This window comes from Rana temporaria, chromosome 5, assembly GCF_905171775.1.
Source record: "Rana temporaria chromosome 5, aRanTem1.1, whole genome shotgun sequence".
In the NCBI taxonomy this organism is placed as follows: Eukaryota; Metazoa; Chordata; class Amphibia; order Anura; family Ranidae; genus Rana; species Rana temporaria.
The window spans coordinates 7,139,959-7,158,058 of record NC_053493.1 but is presented as its reverse complement, the minus strand read 5'-3'; the positions used below and the strand labels follow the sequence as shown (position 1 = coordinate 7,158,058).

The 18,100-nt window shown below is 46.2% G+C and overlaps 1 protein-coding gene across 2 annotated transcripts in view; it reads right to left on the bottom strand.

The window, feature by feature from the left end:
• Nucleotides 1-18,100, bottom strand: part of ZC3H3 (zinc finger CCCH-type containing 3) — a 298,560-nt gene that overhangs the window by 18,449 nt on the left and 262,011 nt on the right. The window contains exons 10-11 of one of the 2 annotated variants that reach the window (XM_040352126.1): nt 16,151-16,323; nt 14,747-14,913 (exon numbers count right to left, since the gene is read on the bottom strand). In XM_040352126.1, coding sequence (XP_040208060.1) covers nt 14,747-14,913; nt 16,151-16,323 — 340 coding nt within the window. Of the gene's footprint in view, nt 1-14,648; nt 14,914-16,150; nt 16,324-18,100 lie in introns of those variants that run through there. The other variant, XM_040352125.1, reaches the window with a different exon arrangement.

The following is an 18,100-nucleotide window of genomic DNA, read 5'->3' as shown; positions in this document are numbered from 1 at the left end:
GAATGACTGCTACAGCGCCGACCTGAATTTCAGGAAAGCCGTCAATAGAAAAAAAAATACATTTAAGTGACAGTGTAAAAAAATAAAATAAAATAATAAGTAAAAAAAATATTAAACGGGACAGTGTATAGATATAAAAAAAAAAAAAAAAAAGCAACAGTGTAAAAAAATTAAAATAAAATTAATAAGTAAAAAAATAAAATAAAACTTTAAAGCTCCTCCATTCCTTCTGTGCTTGTGAAGCGAACGCATGTGTAGAAAGTGCGCGCATATGTAAACGCTATTCCCACCACACATGTGAGGTATCGCTGCGAACGCTAGCGTGAGGGTAACAATTCTAGCACTAGACCTCCTCTGTAACTCTAAACTGGTAACCTGTAAAATGATTTAAAGCTTTGCCTAGTATCATAGTTTGTTGCCTTTTCACGTGCGTGCGCAATTTTAAAGCGTGACTTGTTAGGTATCTATTTACTTGGCGTACCCTTATCTTACCAAAAAAATGTGTTATATCTTTTTTTTTCTTGCACTAAAATGCATTAAAGTGTATTTAAAAGCAAAAAATAAATAAAAATAAATTGGTGCTTAAAAAACCCGCTGCGCAGATACCGTGTGACACAAAATTTCAACGATCAGCATTTATACTCTTTAAGTGGATATATTACATGTTTCTTGGGTTTAGATACAATATGAGTGCTGAAGTATAAACAGGGCCTCTCCCCTTTCACCGCTGTGACCCCCAGTGCTGCAGAATGCTAAAAACGGCGCCGTGTTTAGACGATTCGCGCCCCCCACCCCACCCCCGCCCAGGTAACGGCGTGCCCCATATTTTCGCTAAATCCAGCCTGTTGTAATTGTAAGCAAGCGCACCAATGCAAACCATTTCATTTGCGTGTTAATTTAATTAGGAAGCACCCATTTCAGTTAATTTGCTCTGGAAGGCGGTTGCACACTGCTGGCAGGAACAGCTGTTCCCGTCTCCCCAGATGAGCGCTGTGGGCCTCGCAAATGGCTCCACTCAGCCTTGTTTGGGAGAAAGGAGAGGGTTTTATAGCCTCCAACAATTCTCTCAGTAAACACTTTACAGCTCTGCGCACGCCGGAGCGAGGATTAAACCCTTAGCAACGCGGCGGGCTGCAAATCTGACACCATACGGCCGCCGTTTTATAGCCATATTTCACGGCCGTAACGTTAATGGAACACGTGTCTTTAACAGCTCCACTGAGCGCGCTCAAATGAGGCCTTTTGGTGGGGCAGCAGATCTTGTTTTCCAGGAAGAAAGAATTTGTTTAACCCTCCAGGAGCCGGCAGGACTGCAGAGAGCCGATCCTGACAATCGTGTTCTAGAATTCGGGGACTTTATAGTGTTAGAGCAACAATTCCCGATTCCCAACAATTCCCACCAGTTCCCACCAATTCTCAATTCCCAGTAATTCTCAATTCCCACCAATTCTCAATTCCCAACAATTCCCACCAATTCCCAACCATTCCCGATTCCCAACCATTCTCAATTCCCAACAATTCTCAATTCCCACCAATTCTCAATTCCCACCAATTCTCAATTCCCACCAATTCTCAATTCCCACCAATTCTCAATTCCCACCAATTCTCAATTCCCAACAATTCTCAATTCCCAACAATTCCCACCAATTCCCAACCATTCCCGATTCCCAACCATTCTCAATTCCCACCAATTCTCAATTCCCAACAATTCCCACCAATTCCCAACCATTCCCGATTCCCAACCATTCTCAATTCCCAACAATTCTCAATTCCCACCAATTCTCAATTCCCACCAATTCTCAATTCCCACCAATTCTCAATTCCCACCAATTCTCAATTCCCACCAATTCTCAATTCCCACCAATTCTCAATTCCCACCAATTCTCAATTCCCAACAATTCCCACCAATTCTCAATTCCCACCAATTCTCAATTCCCAACAATTCCCAACAATTCCCAACAATTCCCGATTCCCAACAATTCCCGATTCCCAACAATTCCCAACAATTCTCAATTCCCACCAATTCTCAATTCCCACCAATTCTCAATTCCCACCAATTCCCAACAACTCCCAACAACTCCCAACAATTCTCAATTCCCAGCAATTCCCAATTCCCACCAATTCTCAATTCCCAACAATTCCCACCAATTCTCAATTCCCAACAATTCCCACCAATTCTCAATTCCCAACAATTCCCACCAATTCTCAATTCCCAACAATTCCCACCAATTCTCAATTCCCAACAATTCCCAACAATTCTCAATTCCCAGCAATTCCCAGCAATTCCCAACAATTCTCAATTCCCACCAATTCTCAATTCCCACCAATTCCCAACAATTCCCGATTCCCAACAATTCCTGATTCCCAACAATTCCCAACAATTCTCAATTCCCAGCAATTCCCGATTCCCACCAATTCTCAATTCCCACCAATTCTCAATTCCCAACAATTCTCAATTCCCAACAATTCCCAAATCCCAACAATTCCCAAATCCCAACAACTGCCAACAATTCTCAATTCCCAACAAGTCCCAACAATTTCCAACAATTCTAAATTCCCAACAATTCCCAACAATTCTCAATTCCCAACAATTCTCAATTCCCAACAATTCTCAATTCCCAACAATTCTCAATTCCCACCAATTCTCATTTCCCACCAATTCTCAATTCCCACCAATTCTCAATTCCCACCAATTCACACCAATTCTCATTTCCCACCAATTCTCAATTCCCAATAATTCCCAACAATTCTCAATTCCCAATAATTCCCAACAATTCTCAATTCCCAACAATTCCCAATCTCTCCACCCCAGAAGAACCCTTCCAATTATTTTTCAAGACTCATGGAACCCCTACTAAGATTGGTCTATTAGGGAAAATGTCCCTTACATTGGTGATCAGTGAGAAGAATGTCCCTTACATTGGTGATCAGTGGGAAGAATGTCCCTTACATTGGTGATCAGTGAGAAGAATGTCCCTTACATTGGTGATCAGTGGGAAGAATGTCCCTTACATTGGTGATCAGTGAGAAGAATGTCCCTTACATTGGTGATCAGTGAGAAGAATGTCCCTTACATTGGTGATCAGTGGGAAGAATGTCCCTTACATTGGTGATCAGTGGGAAGAATGTCCCTTACATTGGTGATCAGTGAGAAGAATGTTCCTTACACTGGTGATCAGTGAGAAGAATGTCCCTTACATTGGTGATCAGTGAGAAGAATGTTCCTTACATTGGTGATCAGTGGGAAGAATGTTCCTTACATTGGTGATCAGTGGGAAGAATGTCCCTTACATTGGTGATCAGTGAGAAGAATGTTCCTTACATTGGTGATCAGTGAGAAGAATGTCCCTTACATTGGTGATCAGTGAGAAGAATGTTCCTTACATTGGTGATCAGTGGGAAGAATGTCCCTTACATTGGTGATCAGTGGGAAGAATGTTCCTTACATTGGTGATCAGTGAGAAGAATGTCCCTTACATTGGTGATCAGTGGGAAGAATGTCCCTTACATTGGTGATCAGTGGGAAGAATGTCCCTTACATTGGTGATCAGTGGGAAGAATGTCCCTTACATTGGTGATCAGTGGGAAGAATGTCCCTTACATTGGTGATCAGTGAGAAGAATGTCCCTTACATTGGTGATCAGTGGGGAGAATGTTCCTTACATTGGTGATCAGTGGGAAGAATGTCCCTTACATTGGTGATCAGTGAGAAGAATGTTCCTTACATTGGGGATCAGTGAGAAGAATGTTCCTTACATTGGTGATCAGTGGGAAGAATGTCCCTTACATTGGTGATCAGTGAGAAGAATGTCCCTTACATTGGTGATCAGTGAGAAGAATGTCCCTTACATTGGTGATCAGTGGGAAGAATGTCCCTTACATTGGTGATCAGTGAGAAGAATGTTCCTTACATTGGTGATCAGTGAGAAGAATGTTCCTTACATTGGTGATCAGTGAGAAGAATGTCCCTTACATTGGTGATCAGTGAGAAGAATGTCCCTTACATTGGTGATCAGTGAGAAGAATGTCCCTTACATTGGTGATCAGTGGGAAGAATGTCCCTTACATTGGTGATCAGTGAGAAGAATGTCCCTTACATTGGTGATCAGTGAGAAGAATGTCCCTTACATTGGTGATCAGTGGGAAGAATGTCCCTTACATTGGTGATCAGTGAGAAGAATGTCCCTTACATTGGTGATCAGTGAGAAGAATGTCCCTTACATTGGTGATCAGTGGGAAGAATGTCCCTTACATTGGTGATCAGTGAGAAGAATGTCCCTTACATTGGTGATCAGTGGGAAGAATGTCCCTTACATTGGTGATCAGTGAGAAGAATGTCCCTTACATTGGTGATCAGTGAGAAGAATGTCCCTTACATTGGTGATCAGTGAGAAGAATGTCCCTTACATTGGTGATCAGTGAGAAGAATGTCCCTTACATTGGTGATCAGTGGGAAGAATGTCCCTTACATTGGTGATCAGTGAGAAGAATGCTCCTTACATTGGTGATCAGTGGGAAGAATGTTCCTTACATTGGTGATCAGTGGGAAGAATGTCCCTTACATTGGTGATCAGTGGAAAGAATGTCCCTTACATTGGTGATCAGCGAGATCACCTCTCCTCCTTCTATGTGTCCAATAGGATCGCCTGTCCTTTCAGCCAATCGGGTGACAGGTATCAGACCCGTTTCCCATTTGGTCGGGAGGAGAATCAGTGTTGCAACACACCTGGGTGGGCTCCGGACACAATGCTCTGCTCCCCGAGCCCACCCTATTTTGAAGCCTATTAGAGCCTCTGGCTCTAATCAGTGCTTCAAAAAACAGACCTCCTCCCTCCCCCCCACAGGAATTTATGCGCCCGGCGTCCTGAAAGGGTCCGGGCGCATCGGATAGGGAGGGCGGTGGGGCATGGCTGGGGGGCGGCCCACGATGGACGGGCCACCCTTGCTCAGAAAGGAGGTTCTGTGAAATGTGTGACACCGCAGTGACTACGGGTCACAGAATTCCTGGAAGGAAATGTGTGGGGATCGTCGCAAAGTAAGTTTACAAACTTCCAGATGGATCAGATTAATAGGAGATAGAATGTTGGACTAAGTGCCATTTCTTTCCTCTGCTATCAGCAAGAGTCACTTCTGACAAGTTTTCCTGACACCAAGAGATGAAAAGGTGACAGGGGAGGAAGCTCCAGCACACAGCTTGTGACTGACAGCCTCAGCTATGTTCCTGTGTGCTGTTTGAAGTGTTGGGGGGGGGGGGCTGTTCCTTCCCTCCAATCAGCTCTGCAGTCTAACGTTGGGCTCCCTTACCCCTTTTTTTTCTGAAAGCTCAGACAACCTTTATAAATTCTGGAATTCGAAAGGCTGTATAAAAGAGAAGACAGCAGATAAACAGATGCATCTTATGTAGGAAGATTTTTTTTTCTATCTTTGTGTATCACCTGTCTCTTCACTGGGTATCTACAATAAAACCTTGGTTTGAGAGTAACTTGGTTTGAGAGCGTTTTGCATGACAAGCAACATTTTTTAATACATTTTGCCTTGATATACAAGCGATGTCTTGATATAAGAGTAGCGTCATGTCACAACTGAGTATAAAAGAGAAGAGAGGCGCCTCTAAGTGTAGCAATATGGTTCCATATAATGAAGGGGCAACATTCAGCAACTTATTGCTACACTTAGAGGCTCCTCTCTTCTCTTTTATACTCTGGAGCTCCTGCTGGATTTTGCATCTAATCCCCTTGTGGAAGGTTCCATTTGATGGACATTTTATGGTCACACAGCCAATCACATTGCTGTAATCTTTTTATATGGACTATAAACTGAAGGACCTCTGAATAAATGGTTGTGGAACGAATTATTTGAGTTTCCATTATTTCTTATGGAGAAATTTGCTTTGATATAAGAGCGCTTTGGATTACAAGCATGTTTCTGGAACAAATTATTTAAGTTTCCATTATTTCTTATTGAGAAATTTGCTTTGATATAAGAGCGCTTTGGATTACAAGCATGCTTCCGGAACGAATTATTTAAGTTTCCATTATTTCTTATGGGGAAATTTGCTTTGATATACAAGTGCTTTGGATTACAAGCATGCTTCCGTAACAAATTATTTAAGTTTCCATTATTTCTTATGGAGAAATTTGCTTTGATATAAGAGTGCTTTGGATTACAAGCATGCTTCCGGAACAAATTATTTAAGTTTCCATTATTTTTAATGGAGAAATTTGCTTTGATATAAGAGTGCTTTGGATTACAAGCATGTTTCTGGAATGAATTATTTAAGTTTCCATTATTTCTTATGGAGAAATCTGCTTTGATATACAAGTGCTTTGGATTACAAGCATGTTTCTGGAACAAATTATTTAAGTTCCCATTATTTCTTATGGGGAAATTTGTTTTGATATACAAGTGCTTTGGATTACAAGCATGTTTCCGGGACAAATTATTTAAGTTTCCATTATTTCTTATGGAGAAATTTGCTTTGATATAAGAGCGCCTTGAATTACAAGCATGTTTCTGGAACAAATTATTTAAGTTTCCATCATTTCTTATGGAGAAATTTGCTTTGATATAAGAGCGCTTTGGATTACACGCATGCTTCCGTAACAAATTATTTAAGTTTCCATTATTTCTTATGGAGAAATTTGCTTTGATATAAGAGTGCTTTGGATTACAAGCATGCTTCCGGAACAAATTATTTAAGTTTCCATTATTTTTAATGGAGAAATTTGCTTTGATATAAGAGTGCTTTGGATTACAAGCATGCTTCCGGAACGAATTATTTAAGTTTCCATAATTTCTTATGGAGAAATTTGCTTTGATATAAGAGCGCTTTGGATTACAAGCATGCTTCCGGAACGAATTATTTAAGTTTCCATTATTTTTAATGGAGAAATTTGCTTTGATATAAGAGTGCTTTGGATTACAAGCATGCTTCCGGAACGAATTATTTAAGTTTCCATAATTTCTTATGGAGAAATTTGCTTTGATATAAGAGCGCTTTGGATTACAAGCATGCTTCCGGAACGAATTATTTAAGTTTCCATTATTTCTTATGGAGAAATTTGCTTTGATATAAGAGCGCTTTGGATTACAAGCATGCTTCCGGAACAAATTATTTAAGTTTCCATCATTTCTTATGGAGAAATTTGCTTTGATATAAGAGCGCTTTGGATTACAAGCATGCTTCCGGAACGAATTATACTCGCAATCCGAGGTATTACTGTAGAAGGGTTTCCAATCACTATAACGATCGGTCGATGAACGAAGCTTTATACATCACGGAGAAAAGCCCCCTCCGGAATGTTCAGTAGGAAATGAATTGTGTATCTCGGCGCTTTAGGCCGCACTTATTTACTTGTACAGCCAATGACCCCCCTCACCCTGCTAATAGGATTCTTCGGATGCGATGCAAATGAACGCCATTAGAGAGAGTGACGCCGAGGGGAAGCTGAAGTCCTCGGCGCTCATTAGAGAGAGTGACGCTGAGGGGGAAGCTGAAGTCCTCGGCGCTCATTAGAGAGAGTGACGCCGAGGGGAAGCTGAAGTCCTCGGTGCTCGGTGAGTATTGGGAAAACATTTACCTGCATTAACATGGCGAATTCTACATTACTAGTGCCGGCTCCGCCCATCTCCGGGGGGGTGAGAGAATCCTCCGTATCCTGCCGGGGGGACTTACATAGGAGGATTAAAGGGGAACTCCAGCATAATTCATTGCAACATTATTATGACCTACACTCACAACCCCTTTATTAGGTCCCCCTTGCTAGTCCCGGGTTGGACCCCCTTTATTAGGTCCCCCTTGCTAGTCCCGGGTTGGACCCCCTTTATTAGGTCCACCTTGCTAGTCCCGGGTTGGACCCCCTTTATTAGGTCCCCCTTGCTAGTAGCGGGTTGGACCCCCTTTATTAGGTACACCTTGCTAGTAGCGGGTTGGACCTCCTTTATTAGGTCCACCTTGCTAGTCCCGGGTTGGACCCCCTTTATTAGGTCCACCTTGCTAGTCCCGGGTTGGACCCCCTTAATTAGGTCCACCTTGCTAGTCCCGGGCTGGATCCCCTTTATTAGGTCCACCTTGCTAGTCCTGGGTTGGGCCCCCTTTATTAGGTACACCTTGCTAGTCCCGGGTTGGATACCCTTTATTAGATCCCCCTTGCTAGTCCCGGGTTGGACCCCCTTTATTAGGTCCACCTTGCTAGTAGCGGGTTGGACCCCCTTTTATTAGGTCCACCTTGCTAGTAGCGGGTTGGACCCCCTTTTATTAGGTCCACCTTGTTAGTCCCAGGTTGGATCCCCTTTATTAGGTCCACCTTGCTAGTCCCGGGATGGACCCCCTTTGGCCTTCATTCTTGGTGGAATAGATACAACAAGGTGTTGGAAACGTTCCTCAGAGATTTTCCTCCATAGTGACCTGATAACATCAGAGTTGCTGCAGATTTCCCGGCAAAGGGTCTCTATAGGATGAGATGTGGTGAGTGTGGAGGCCATTGGAGGACGGGGACCTCATTGTCCAGTGGTGAGATGATTGGAGGACAGGGACCTCATTGTCCAGTGGTGAGATGATCGGAGGACAGGGAGCTCATTGTCCAGTGGGGAGATGATTGGAGGACAGGGACCTCAGTGTCCAGTGGTGAGATGATTGGAGGACAGGGACCTCAGTGTCCAGTGGTGAGATGATCGGAGGACAGGGACCTCAGTGTCCAGTGGTGAGATGATTGGAGGACAGGGACCTCATTGTCCAGTGGTGAGATGATTGGAGGACAGGGACCTCAGTGTCCAGTGGTGAGATGATCGGAGGACAGGGACCTCAGTGTCCAGTGGTGAGATGATTGGAGGACAGGGACCTCAGTGTCCAGTGGTGAGATGATTGGAGGACAGGGACCTCAGTGTCCAGTGGTCAGATGATTGGAGGACAGGGACCTCAGTGTCCAGTGGTGAGATGATTGGAGGACAGGGACCTCAGTGTCCAGTGGTGAGATGATTGGAGGACAGGGACCTCATTGTCCAGTGGTGAGATGATTGGAGGACAGTGACCTCATTGTCCAGTGGTGAGATGATTGGAGGACAGGGACCTCAGTGTCCAGTGGTGAGATGATCGGAGGACAGGGACCTCAGTGTCCAGTGGTGAGATGATTGGAGGACAGTGACCTCATTGTCCAGTGGTGAGATGATTGGAGGACAGGGACCTCAGTGTCCAGTGGTGAGATGATTGGAGGACAGGGACCTCAGTGTCCAGTGGTCAGATGATTGGAGGACAGGGACCTCAGTGTCCAGTGGTGAGATGATTGGAGGACAGGGACCTCAGTGTCCAGTGGTGAGATGATTGGAGGACAGGGACCTCAGTGTCCAGTGGTGAGATGATTGGAGGACAGGGACCTCAGTGTCCAGTGGTCAGATGATTGGAGGACAGGGACCTCAGTGTCCAGTGGTGAGATGATTGGAGGACAGGGACCTCATTGTCCAGTGGTGAGATAATTGGAGGACAGTGACCTCATTGTCCAGTGGTGAGATGATTGGAGGACAGGGACCTCAGTGTCCAGTGGTGAGATGATCGGAGGACAGGGACCTCAGTGTCCAGTGGTGAGATGATTGGAGGACAGTGACCTCATTGTCCAGTGGTGAGATGATTGGAGGACAGGGACCTCAGTGTCCAGTGGTGAGATGATTGGAGGACAGGGACCTCATTGTCCAGTGGTGAGATTATTGGAGGACAGGGACCTCATTGTCCAGTGGTGAGATGATTGGAGGACAGGGACCTCATTGTCCAGTGGTGAGATGATTGGAGGACAGGGACCTCAGTGTCCAGTGGTGAGATGATTGGAGGACAGGGACCTCATTGTCCAGTGGTGAGATGATTGGAGGACAGGGACCTCATTGTCCAGTGGTGAGATGATTGGAGGACAGGGACCTCAGTGTCCAGTGGTGAGATGATTGGAGGACAGGGACCTCAGTGTCCAGTGATGAGATGATTGGAGGACAGGGACCTCAGTGTCCAGTGGTGAGATGATCGAAGGAAAGGGACCTCAGTGTCCAGTGGTGAGATGATTGGAGGACAGGGACCTCAGTGTCCAGTGGTGAGATGATTGGATCTTTGTGACATGGTGACATTATACTGCTGGGAGGAGCCATCAGAAGATGGGGACACTGTAGTCATAAAGGGATGGACATGGTCACTAACAATACTCAGGTAGGCTGTGGAGATTAAAACATGGGGGGCCCCCCCCCCATTACACCCCCACCCCCAGCCTGAACCGGTGATACAAGGCAGGATGGATCCATGCGCCAAATCCACAGTGTGAATTTAAGAAGATCCGTGCTGCCCACCGCTGGCCACCAGTGCTGCCTACCAGTGCCCATTAGTGCTGCCTATTAGAGCCCATCTGCATTTTCCATAATGGCGGCGCTGGAAAGGGAGCGGGTGAAGCAACTATAGAGGGGATTCAAGTTCTTCCTCTTGAAGCACCCTCAGCCCTGATGCAAGCAGTGGGCTGACTCTTGGGAGGAGTTATGCAAATATCAAATTGCCATGATGGGTGGGTGTCAATCTGGAGGCGTGGGCATTCCAAGGCAGGCTGTATAAGCATCTAGTCCATATGCAAATGCAGCCTGCCTTGGAATGCCCACGCCTCCAAACTGACACCCACCCATCATGGCATTTTGATATTTGCATAACTCCTCCCAAGCCCTAGGTAACGCCCACATGTGATGCCGAGCCTCCGTGATTGGTAGAACTGAAATCCAACGAATGAATGGGGCGGAGCAGGGACAACCAGGTCTGGAGGAGTGTCCCTGGCACGCCTATTAGTTGATAATGGGCGTCCTTCCAACCAGGAAATGAGGCGGAGCTCTATCTGATTTGCTGCATGTTCTAATGCACATTGTAAGAAGCTCACAGTGTGCGGTGAAATCAGACTAAGCCATTTCAGTGCAGAGTCCCAGGCTCACTGGATTCCCGGGTACCCCCATTGCTTGCCCCCCACCCCCCCCTTGTTGCTGTTCTACTTTAACCCAATTCTCATTCTGCAACAGATTTGAAAAGTTTGACTTGTTGTGACATTAAACTTATGGCCTGACTGATGCCAATCATGCCAGTCTAGGGAAATGTGCGGGGGAGGGGGGGGGGGCACGCGTGGGACCCTGCCCCAGCTGTCTGCCGGTAAGTAAGACGCTCCGACATTAAAGAATGAGAGCAGCCATGTTCTTCCCCGCAGAGATCCCGGCGATTTAGGAGTCCCCGATCGAGACGCTGTGCCAGGCGGATAAGTGGAGCGGAGCTGACCTTCCTCGGAAGCCGGGCACTTTTTTTTCTGGGAAGCTCGGAGGCTCTCGCTGAATTCCACTGCGCTGCCACCTCAATTATTTATAAGACAGACATATGGCGAACAAGACGAGAGCCGCGCGCGCTCCCAGCGCAGGAGGCCGACGGGCCGCTCTCTCGAGGTGAAGTCAAACTTAGAGGTGAACTCCAAAGAAATCTCAAACTGTGTCTTATTTCTTATTTATGGGTCTATGAGGCGCGAGAGCCGAGGCCTTCCGACTCCTTCATAAAATAAAGGACATATTCTATGTGATATGGAAAGGAGCGTCTGCCACCGGGAAAAAGCGCCATAAGGGCCCCGCTCACCTCCACCTCCCCCTATGGAGGCTCTGATTAACCCCTTCCCCACCAGCCATACACAGAGGTGGGCCTTATTCCATGCTGCCACATAGACGAGCCCAGGGGCGGACTGACCATTGAGTCACTCGGGCACTGCCCGAGGGCCCCATGCCACTAGGGGGCCCCATCAGGGTTGCCAGGCTCAGTAAAACCAGGGACAGTATGTAAAAATCTGTGTTTTTTTTACATCTGTCCCTGATATGTCCGAAACCGACATGCTTTTGATGTGAAAATCCTGAGATTTTAGCTGCCCGGCCTCCTGGCGTGGTGGCCATCTGTAAGCCGGGGGCCCCATAATCTTCTATTACCCGGGGGCTCCATGAGTTGTCAGTCCGCCCCTGGACGAGCCCCCCTGTTTTCTAAGGAGAGCGCGCTTAATCGCCCCTACCCCCCCCCCAGAACTGTGACCGCGCTGTCATTGATAGCCCCTGATGCCCACAATAACTCCTCAAAGTGGAACTAAAGGCGCCTCCTTCTCTACCAGTCCAGGTTCCTCACCGGCATCATCTTCCCCAGTGCCAGCCTTCGGGATCTCCATTGGCTGGCGCGGAATGATGGGACCTCCTAGGCAGAAGTCAGTCATCCCAGCACACAGGGACCATGCCGACAGTGTAAGCTGAGCTGCGCATGCGCAGTCTGTACTAAGAATAGAAAGGTAGAATAGTTCAACTCTAGTGGGGTATAGAAGAAATTGCCCCCACCCCTAATATGAACCACGAGAGGAAACCCTCTGGTGGGATTTTGAAGGCCAAAAACTCAAATTAGACAGAAAACTGATTGAATTAAAAATGAAAAAAATATTACAAAATGTAAAATGGGACACAGAATTGACAATATGTCCAAACTGGGACCCGGGGGCCAGAAGCGGCCCTTTGCTTGCCTTTATCAGGCCCTTGGGGCACTTTTCCTCTCACTGACACCAATGATGGGACACTATTCCTCCCACTGACACCAATGATGGGACACTATTCCTCCCACTGACACCAATGATGGGACACTATTCCTCCCACTGACACCAATGATGGGACACTATTCCTCCCACTGACACCAATGATGGGACACTATTCCTCCCACTGACACTAATGATGGGACACTATTCCTCCCACTGACACCAATGATGGGGTACTATTCCTCCCACTGACACCAATAATGGGACACTATTCCTCCCACTGACACCAATGATGGGACACTATTCCTCCCACTGACACCAATGATGGGACACTATTCCTCCCACTGATACCAATGATGGGACACTATTCCTCCCACGGACACCAATGATGGGACACTATTCCTCCCACTGACACCAATGATGGGACACTATTCCTCCCACTGACACCAATGATGGGGCACTATTCCTCCCACGGACACCAATGATGGGACACTATTCCTCCCACTGACACCAATGATGGGGCACTATTCCTCCCACTGACACCAATTTTTGCCCCCCCCCCCCCCCCTCAAGCCTGAAGGACAGTAAACTGGCCCTTTGTTTAGAAAGTTTGGAGACCCCTGACCTAGAGCAAGTCTCCCCAGACCTGTGGACATCCATAGCGAAGGCACATCTATATATTCACCAAAAATATGTAAAAAATAGTGTTTTTTTTCAAAATTGTCGCTCTATTTTTGTTTATAGCGCAAAAACGAAAAACCACAGAGGTGATCAAATACCAGCAAAAGAAAGATCTATTTGTGGTGAAAAAAGAACGCCAATTTTGTTTGGGAGCCAGTCGCACGACCGCGCAATTGTCAGTTAAAGCGCGACAGTGCTGAAAGCTGAAATTTCGCCTGTGCCCAGTAAGCAAGTGGTTAATGTTACAAAATGTCTATTTTTATCATTTCCTCTTCCATACAAGCCGGTAGCCAATCATTTTCTTGCCTAGAGCCAAGGCCTATTTTTGGTGCTTTCCTCCTCCAATAGAGATAAACAGCCCTTCTCCTCTCTATAGGTGAGAGGATAACCTTTCTGGAGTTCCACTTTAACCGCTTAAGGACCGCCTCCTGCACACATACGTCGGCAGAATGGCACGGCTGGGCACATGTACGTACAGGTACGTCCTCTTTAAGTGCCCAGCCGTGGGTCGCGGGCTCGACCCGGTCCGAAACTCCGTGACCGCGGGACCCGCAGACCCAATCGCCGCTGGAGTCCCGCGAACGGTCCCCGGAGCTGAAGAACGGGGAGAGGTGTGTGTAAACACAGCTTCCCCGTTCTTCACTGTGGCGCCGTGAACGATCGTGTGTTCCCTGATATAGGGAAACACAATCGAGGACGTCACACCTACAGCCACACCCCCTACAGTTCGAAACACAGATGAGGTCACACTTAACCCCTCTACGCCCCCTTGTGGTTAACTCCCAAACTGCAACTGTCATTTTCACAGTAATCAGTGCATTTTTATAGCATTTTTTGCTGTGAAAATGACAATGGTCCCAAAAATTTGTCAAAATTGTCCGAAGCGTCCGCCATAATGTCGCAGTCACGAAAAAAATCGCTGATCGCCGCCATTAGTAGTAAAAAATTTATTTTTTATAAAAATGCAATAAAAATATCCCCTATTTTGTAAACTCTATAAATTTTGCGCAAACCAACCGATAAACGCTTATTGCGATTTTTTCCCCCAAAAATAGGTAGAAGAATACGTATCGGCCTAAACTGAGGAATTTTTTTTTTTTTTTATATATTTTTGGGGATATTTATTATAGCAAAAAGTAAAAAATATTGCATTTTTTTTCAAAATTGTCGCTCTATTTTTGTTTATAGCGCAAAAAATAAAAACAGCAGAGGTGATCAAATACCACCAAAAGAAAGCTCTATTTGTGGGGAAAAAAAGCATGCCAATTGTCAGTTAAAGCGACGCAGTGCCGAATCGTAAAAACTGGCCAGATCCTTTAGCTGCCTAAAGGTCCGGGTCTTAAGTGGTTAAACACACAAAGCGATGGAAGACATTTTCGATGGCGCGTATTCTGCGAGGACATATTCGCACCGGGGGGGGGGGGGGGGGGTGTGTGGTTTATTCTGGGGACGCCGGTGAGTTCATGTTGGGAAAGGAGGACTATGGATAGCAGTAGAGTTGTATAGTTGGGAGAGGCCGTTACCTGTGTCCTCGGCGGGTTTCCTCCTATCCGAAGAGGGCGCAGGTTCACTGCTATGGGAAGAGCCCAGGGAGATGAAGGAAGGACAACTGATCAGCCCCCTGCAGTCATCAGAGTGCCCGTCATCACAGGAAGAGACATTTCCAGGACCCTCCGCTCGTGGTTGGTCTCTGCAGGAAATAAAACACAGACATCGGGGAAGACACATTATTATTACGTTGCAGGATAGTCAACTTACCTAATACAGGGGCCCCAAGTGCAGCCCCTGATGGCACCAAAAGGCCACACAGAACATTCAACCAAGAACATAATGCTAAAGAAAAGGGTCAGAGACTGCAGACACACTACAGGAGAGGGTCAGAGACTGCAGACACACTACAGGAGACGGTCAGAGACTGCAGACACACTACAGGAGACGGTCAGAGACTGCAGACACACTACAGGAGCCTGTCAGAGACTGCAGACACACTACAGGAGACTGTCAGAGACTGCAGACACACTACAGGAAATGGTCAGAGACTGCAGACATCGTACAAGAGATGATCAGAGACTGCAGACATGGTACAGGAGATGGTCAGAGACTGCAGACGTACTACAGGAGATGGTTAGAGACTGCAGACATAGTACAGGAGATGGTCAGAGACTGCAGACATTCCTTATATGGGACACACAACAAAAAGACAGACATGGATTAAAAAAATTCCTTACTCAAACCAAATCTAAAAAGAAAAAAAAAAGTTATGGCTTTAAACCCACAGCAGCCGCCAGTCAAATGATCTCAGGTGAAAGGGAAGAATCAGAGAATGCGAAGGAGCTCCTGAGTGGCCAGCTCCGGCCAAACTAATGCCCTTTATATATGATATTGAGAAAATTGAGAAGCGGGGGGGCTCTTTACAAAAAAGGGGGGGTAGCCATCCTGGGCCCTGGGGACCTTTGGGCCCTTTAATAAAAATAAATAAAAACTATATATAAAAAAAAAAAAAATTTTCTTTTTCTTTATAAAATAATAATAATAAATAAATAAAAATATATATAAAAAAATATATTAAAGAAAATGTTTTAATTGTTTTATAAAAAAAGGGGGGGGTTGCCATCCGGAGCCCTGGGGACCTCTGGGCCCTTTAATAAAAAAAAAAAATATATATATATATATATATATATATATATATATATATATATATATATATAAAAACATTTATAAAAAAAAGGGGGGGGGTTGTCATCCAGGGGGCCTGGGGACCTCCGGACCGCTTACAAAAAAAAAAAGGGGGGTTGCCATCCGGGCCCCTTACATGTGTACTGCCTGTACCCCCCTGATGGCGGCCCTGATCATTGTCACCCTACATTTCACAATGTATTCCTAAATCACATTTGATGGGTGAGGATTCATCAGTTTTGTTTTCTTACCCAGAATCCTCCTTTGATTTCCGCCTTTGCTTAGAGATTGGCGGCGGGTGTTCTGGTGTTTGGCTTTCCACTCGCCTCTTCTTTTGGCGGTGCTGCAATTTGCACTTGGCTCCATCTGGGCAAGTGCCGTTTCGGGCATAGTGTGGGCACAGCAATGTGTGCTTCTTCTTACACTGTTGAAAAACAGAGAGGATTACTGCAAACGAGGGAAATCATCATTCAGGATGAGTACAAAGGGGCACACTCCTGAAGCCTGATAAACATCTGCCAAGATACAACGTTTTCAGCCCTACATTCCCTAGAAGATAGGCAATCCTTCACATTTTGAAATTCTCACTAGCTCCTCGCTTACAGAGCTCAGTAGCTCAAGCTGAAATGTACACATGTGCATATGTCAGGGCAGTACCCCCCCCCAGAGCTGTTACTCCTCCCACTCGAGGTCCATGGCGCCTCCTCTTCCTTTGTACAGTTCAATTAGAGCAGTGGTTCTCAACCATTCTAGGGTCGGGACCCCTTAATAAAATTTCCCAATGTGTGGGGACCCCTAACAGTAAAATTATTTTCGTAGCGTTGGTTGTCAGTACCCAAGGCAAGATGAGTAATTTGCGCCCCTAACCCACGGATATTTAGTCCTTTCCTCTTGTACAGTATTAAAAACCCTTATGGTACATTTTAGGATGTACCAATCTTTCTCTTTCTTCTCCTTTTTTTCTCTTTTATCTCTCTCTATCCTAATTTATTTTTCGTTTTTCCCCATCCCTCTTTCTAGCTCTTTCTCTTATACTTTCTCTCCCTTTTTCTTTGTTCCTCCCCCTTTTTTCATCTCCCTTCTGTGTATTCTCTATTTTTATTCCTTTTCTTACTCCTTGGTTGGGGGGGGGGGGGGGGTGGGTGGGATGAGTGGCAGTGCCGTTACTCACTGTGTTTCCAGCTCTGTGGTGGGTGTCTCGCAGCAATGACACCTATGCCAAAATCAGGATATGGGGTCTCCTCCAGCCCCTCCCACTTCACATTCCTCACCAGTCAGCTGACCTCTAGTCTGTGCCCCCCCTCCACCCATGCTGTGAAGTGGCGGAGGGCTCCAGGGACAGCCCTGATGGGCAGCCACGAAAAAGGTTGGGAGAGCGGTTCGGGCTTCAGGAACAGCCCAGGATTTGGTGACTCCTGGCAAATTATTATTTGACCCCCATGGGGGTCCCGACCCCCAGGTTGAGAACCACTGAATTAGAGATTTCACTGTAAATCACTAAATTGTCAGAATGGTAATAACCTTAGGGAACCCATAGTGCTATACTTTATGGCCATAATGATGTGGACCCCCCTGGAAATGATGGAGTTCAGGGGTCTCCAGTGAGGGATACATTTAACCACTTGCCGCCCGCCAATGACAAACTGACGGCGGCAAAGTGGTTGTAGAATCCTGACTGGACGTCATATGACGTCCTCAGGATTCTGAGCCGCTGCGCGCCCCCGGAGACTCTTTACCACGTGATCAGCCATGTCCAATCACGGCTGATCACGATGTAAACAGGAAAAGCCAGTAATCGGCTTTTCCTCACTCGCGTCTGTCAAAGGCGAGTAGAGGAGAGCCGATCGGCTGCTCCTGTGACAGGGGTGGGGTTTGTGCTGATCGATTATCAGCACAGCCCCCCCGAGGATGCCCACTGGACCACCAGGAATTAAAAAAATAAAAATAAAGGTATGCCACCCTAGACCACCAGGGATGAGGACACAAAAAATGGATGCCAATCAGTGCCACAATGGATGCCAATCAGTGCCCACAATCGGCATCACTGATTGGCAGGCATTGTTTGGCACTGATTGGCATCCATTAGTAAAACACATACAATAGTGCCCATCTATGCCCATCCGTGCCACCTATCAGTGCCCATCCGTGCCGCCTATCCGTGCCCATCCGTGCGCCTATCCGTGCCCATCCGTGCCACCTAT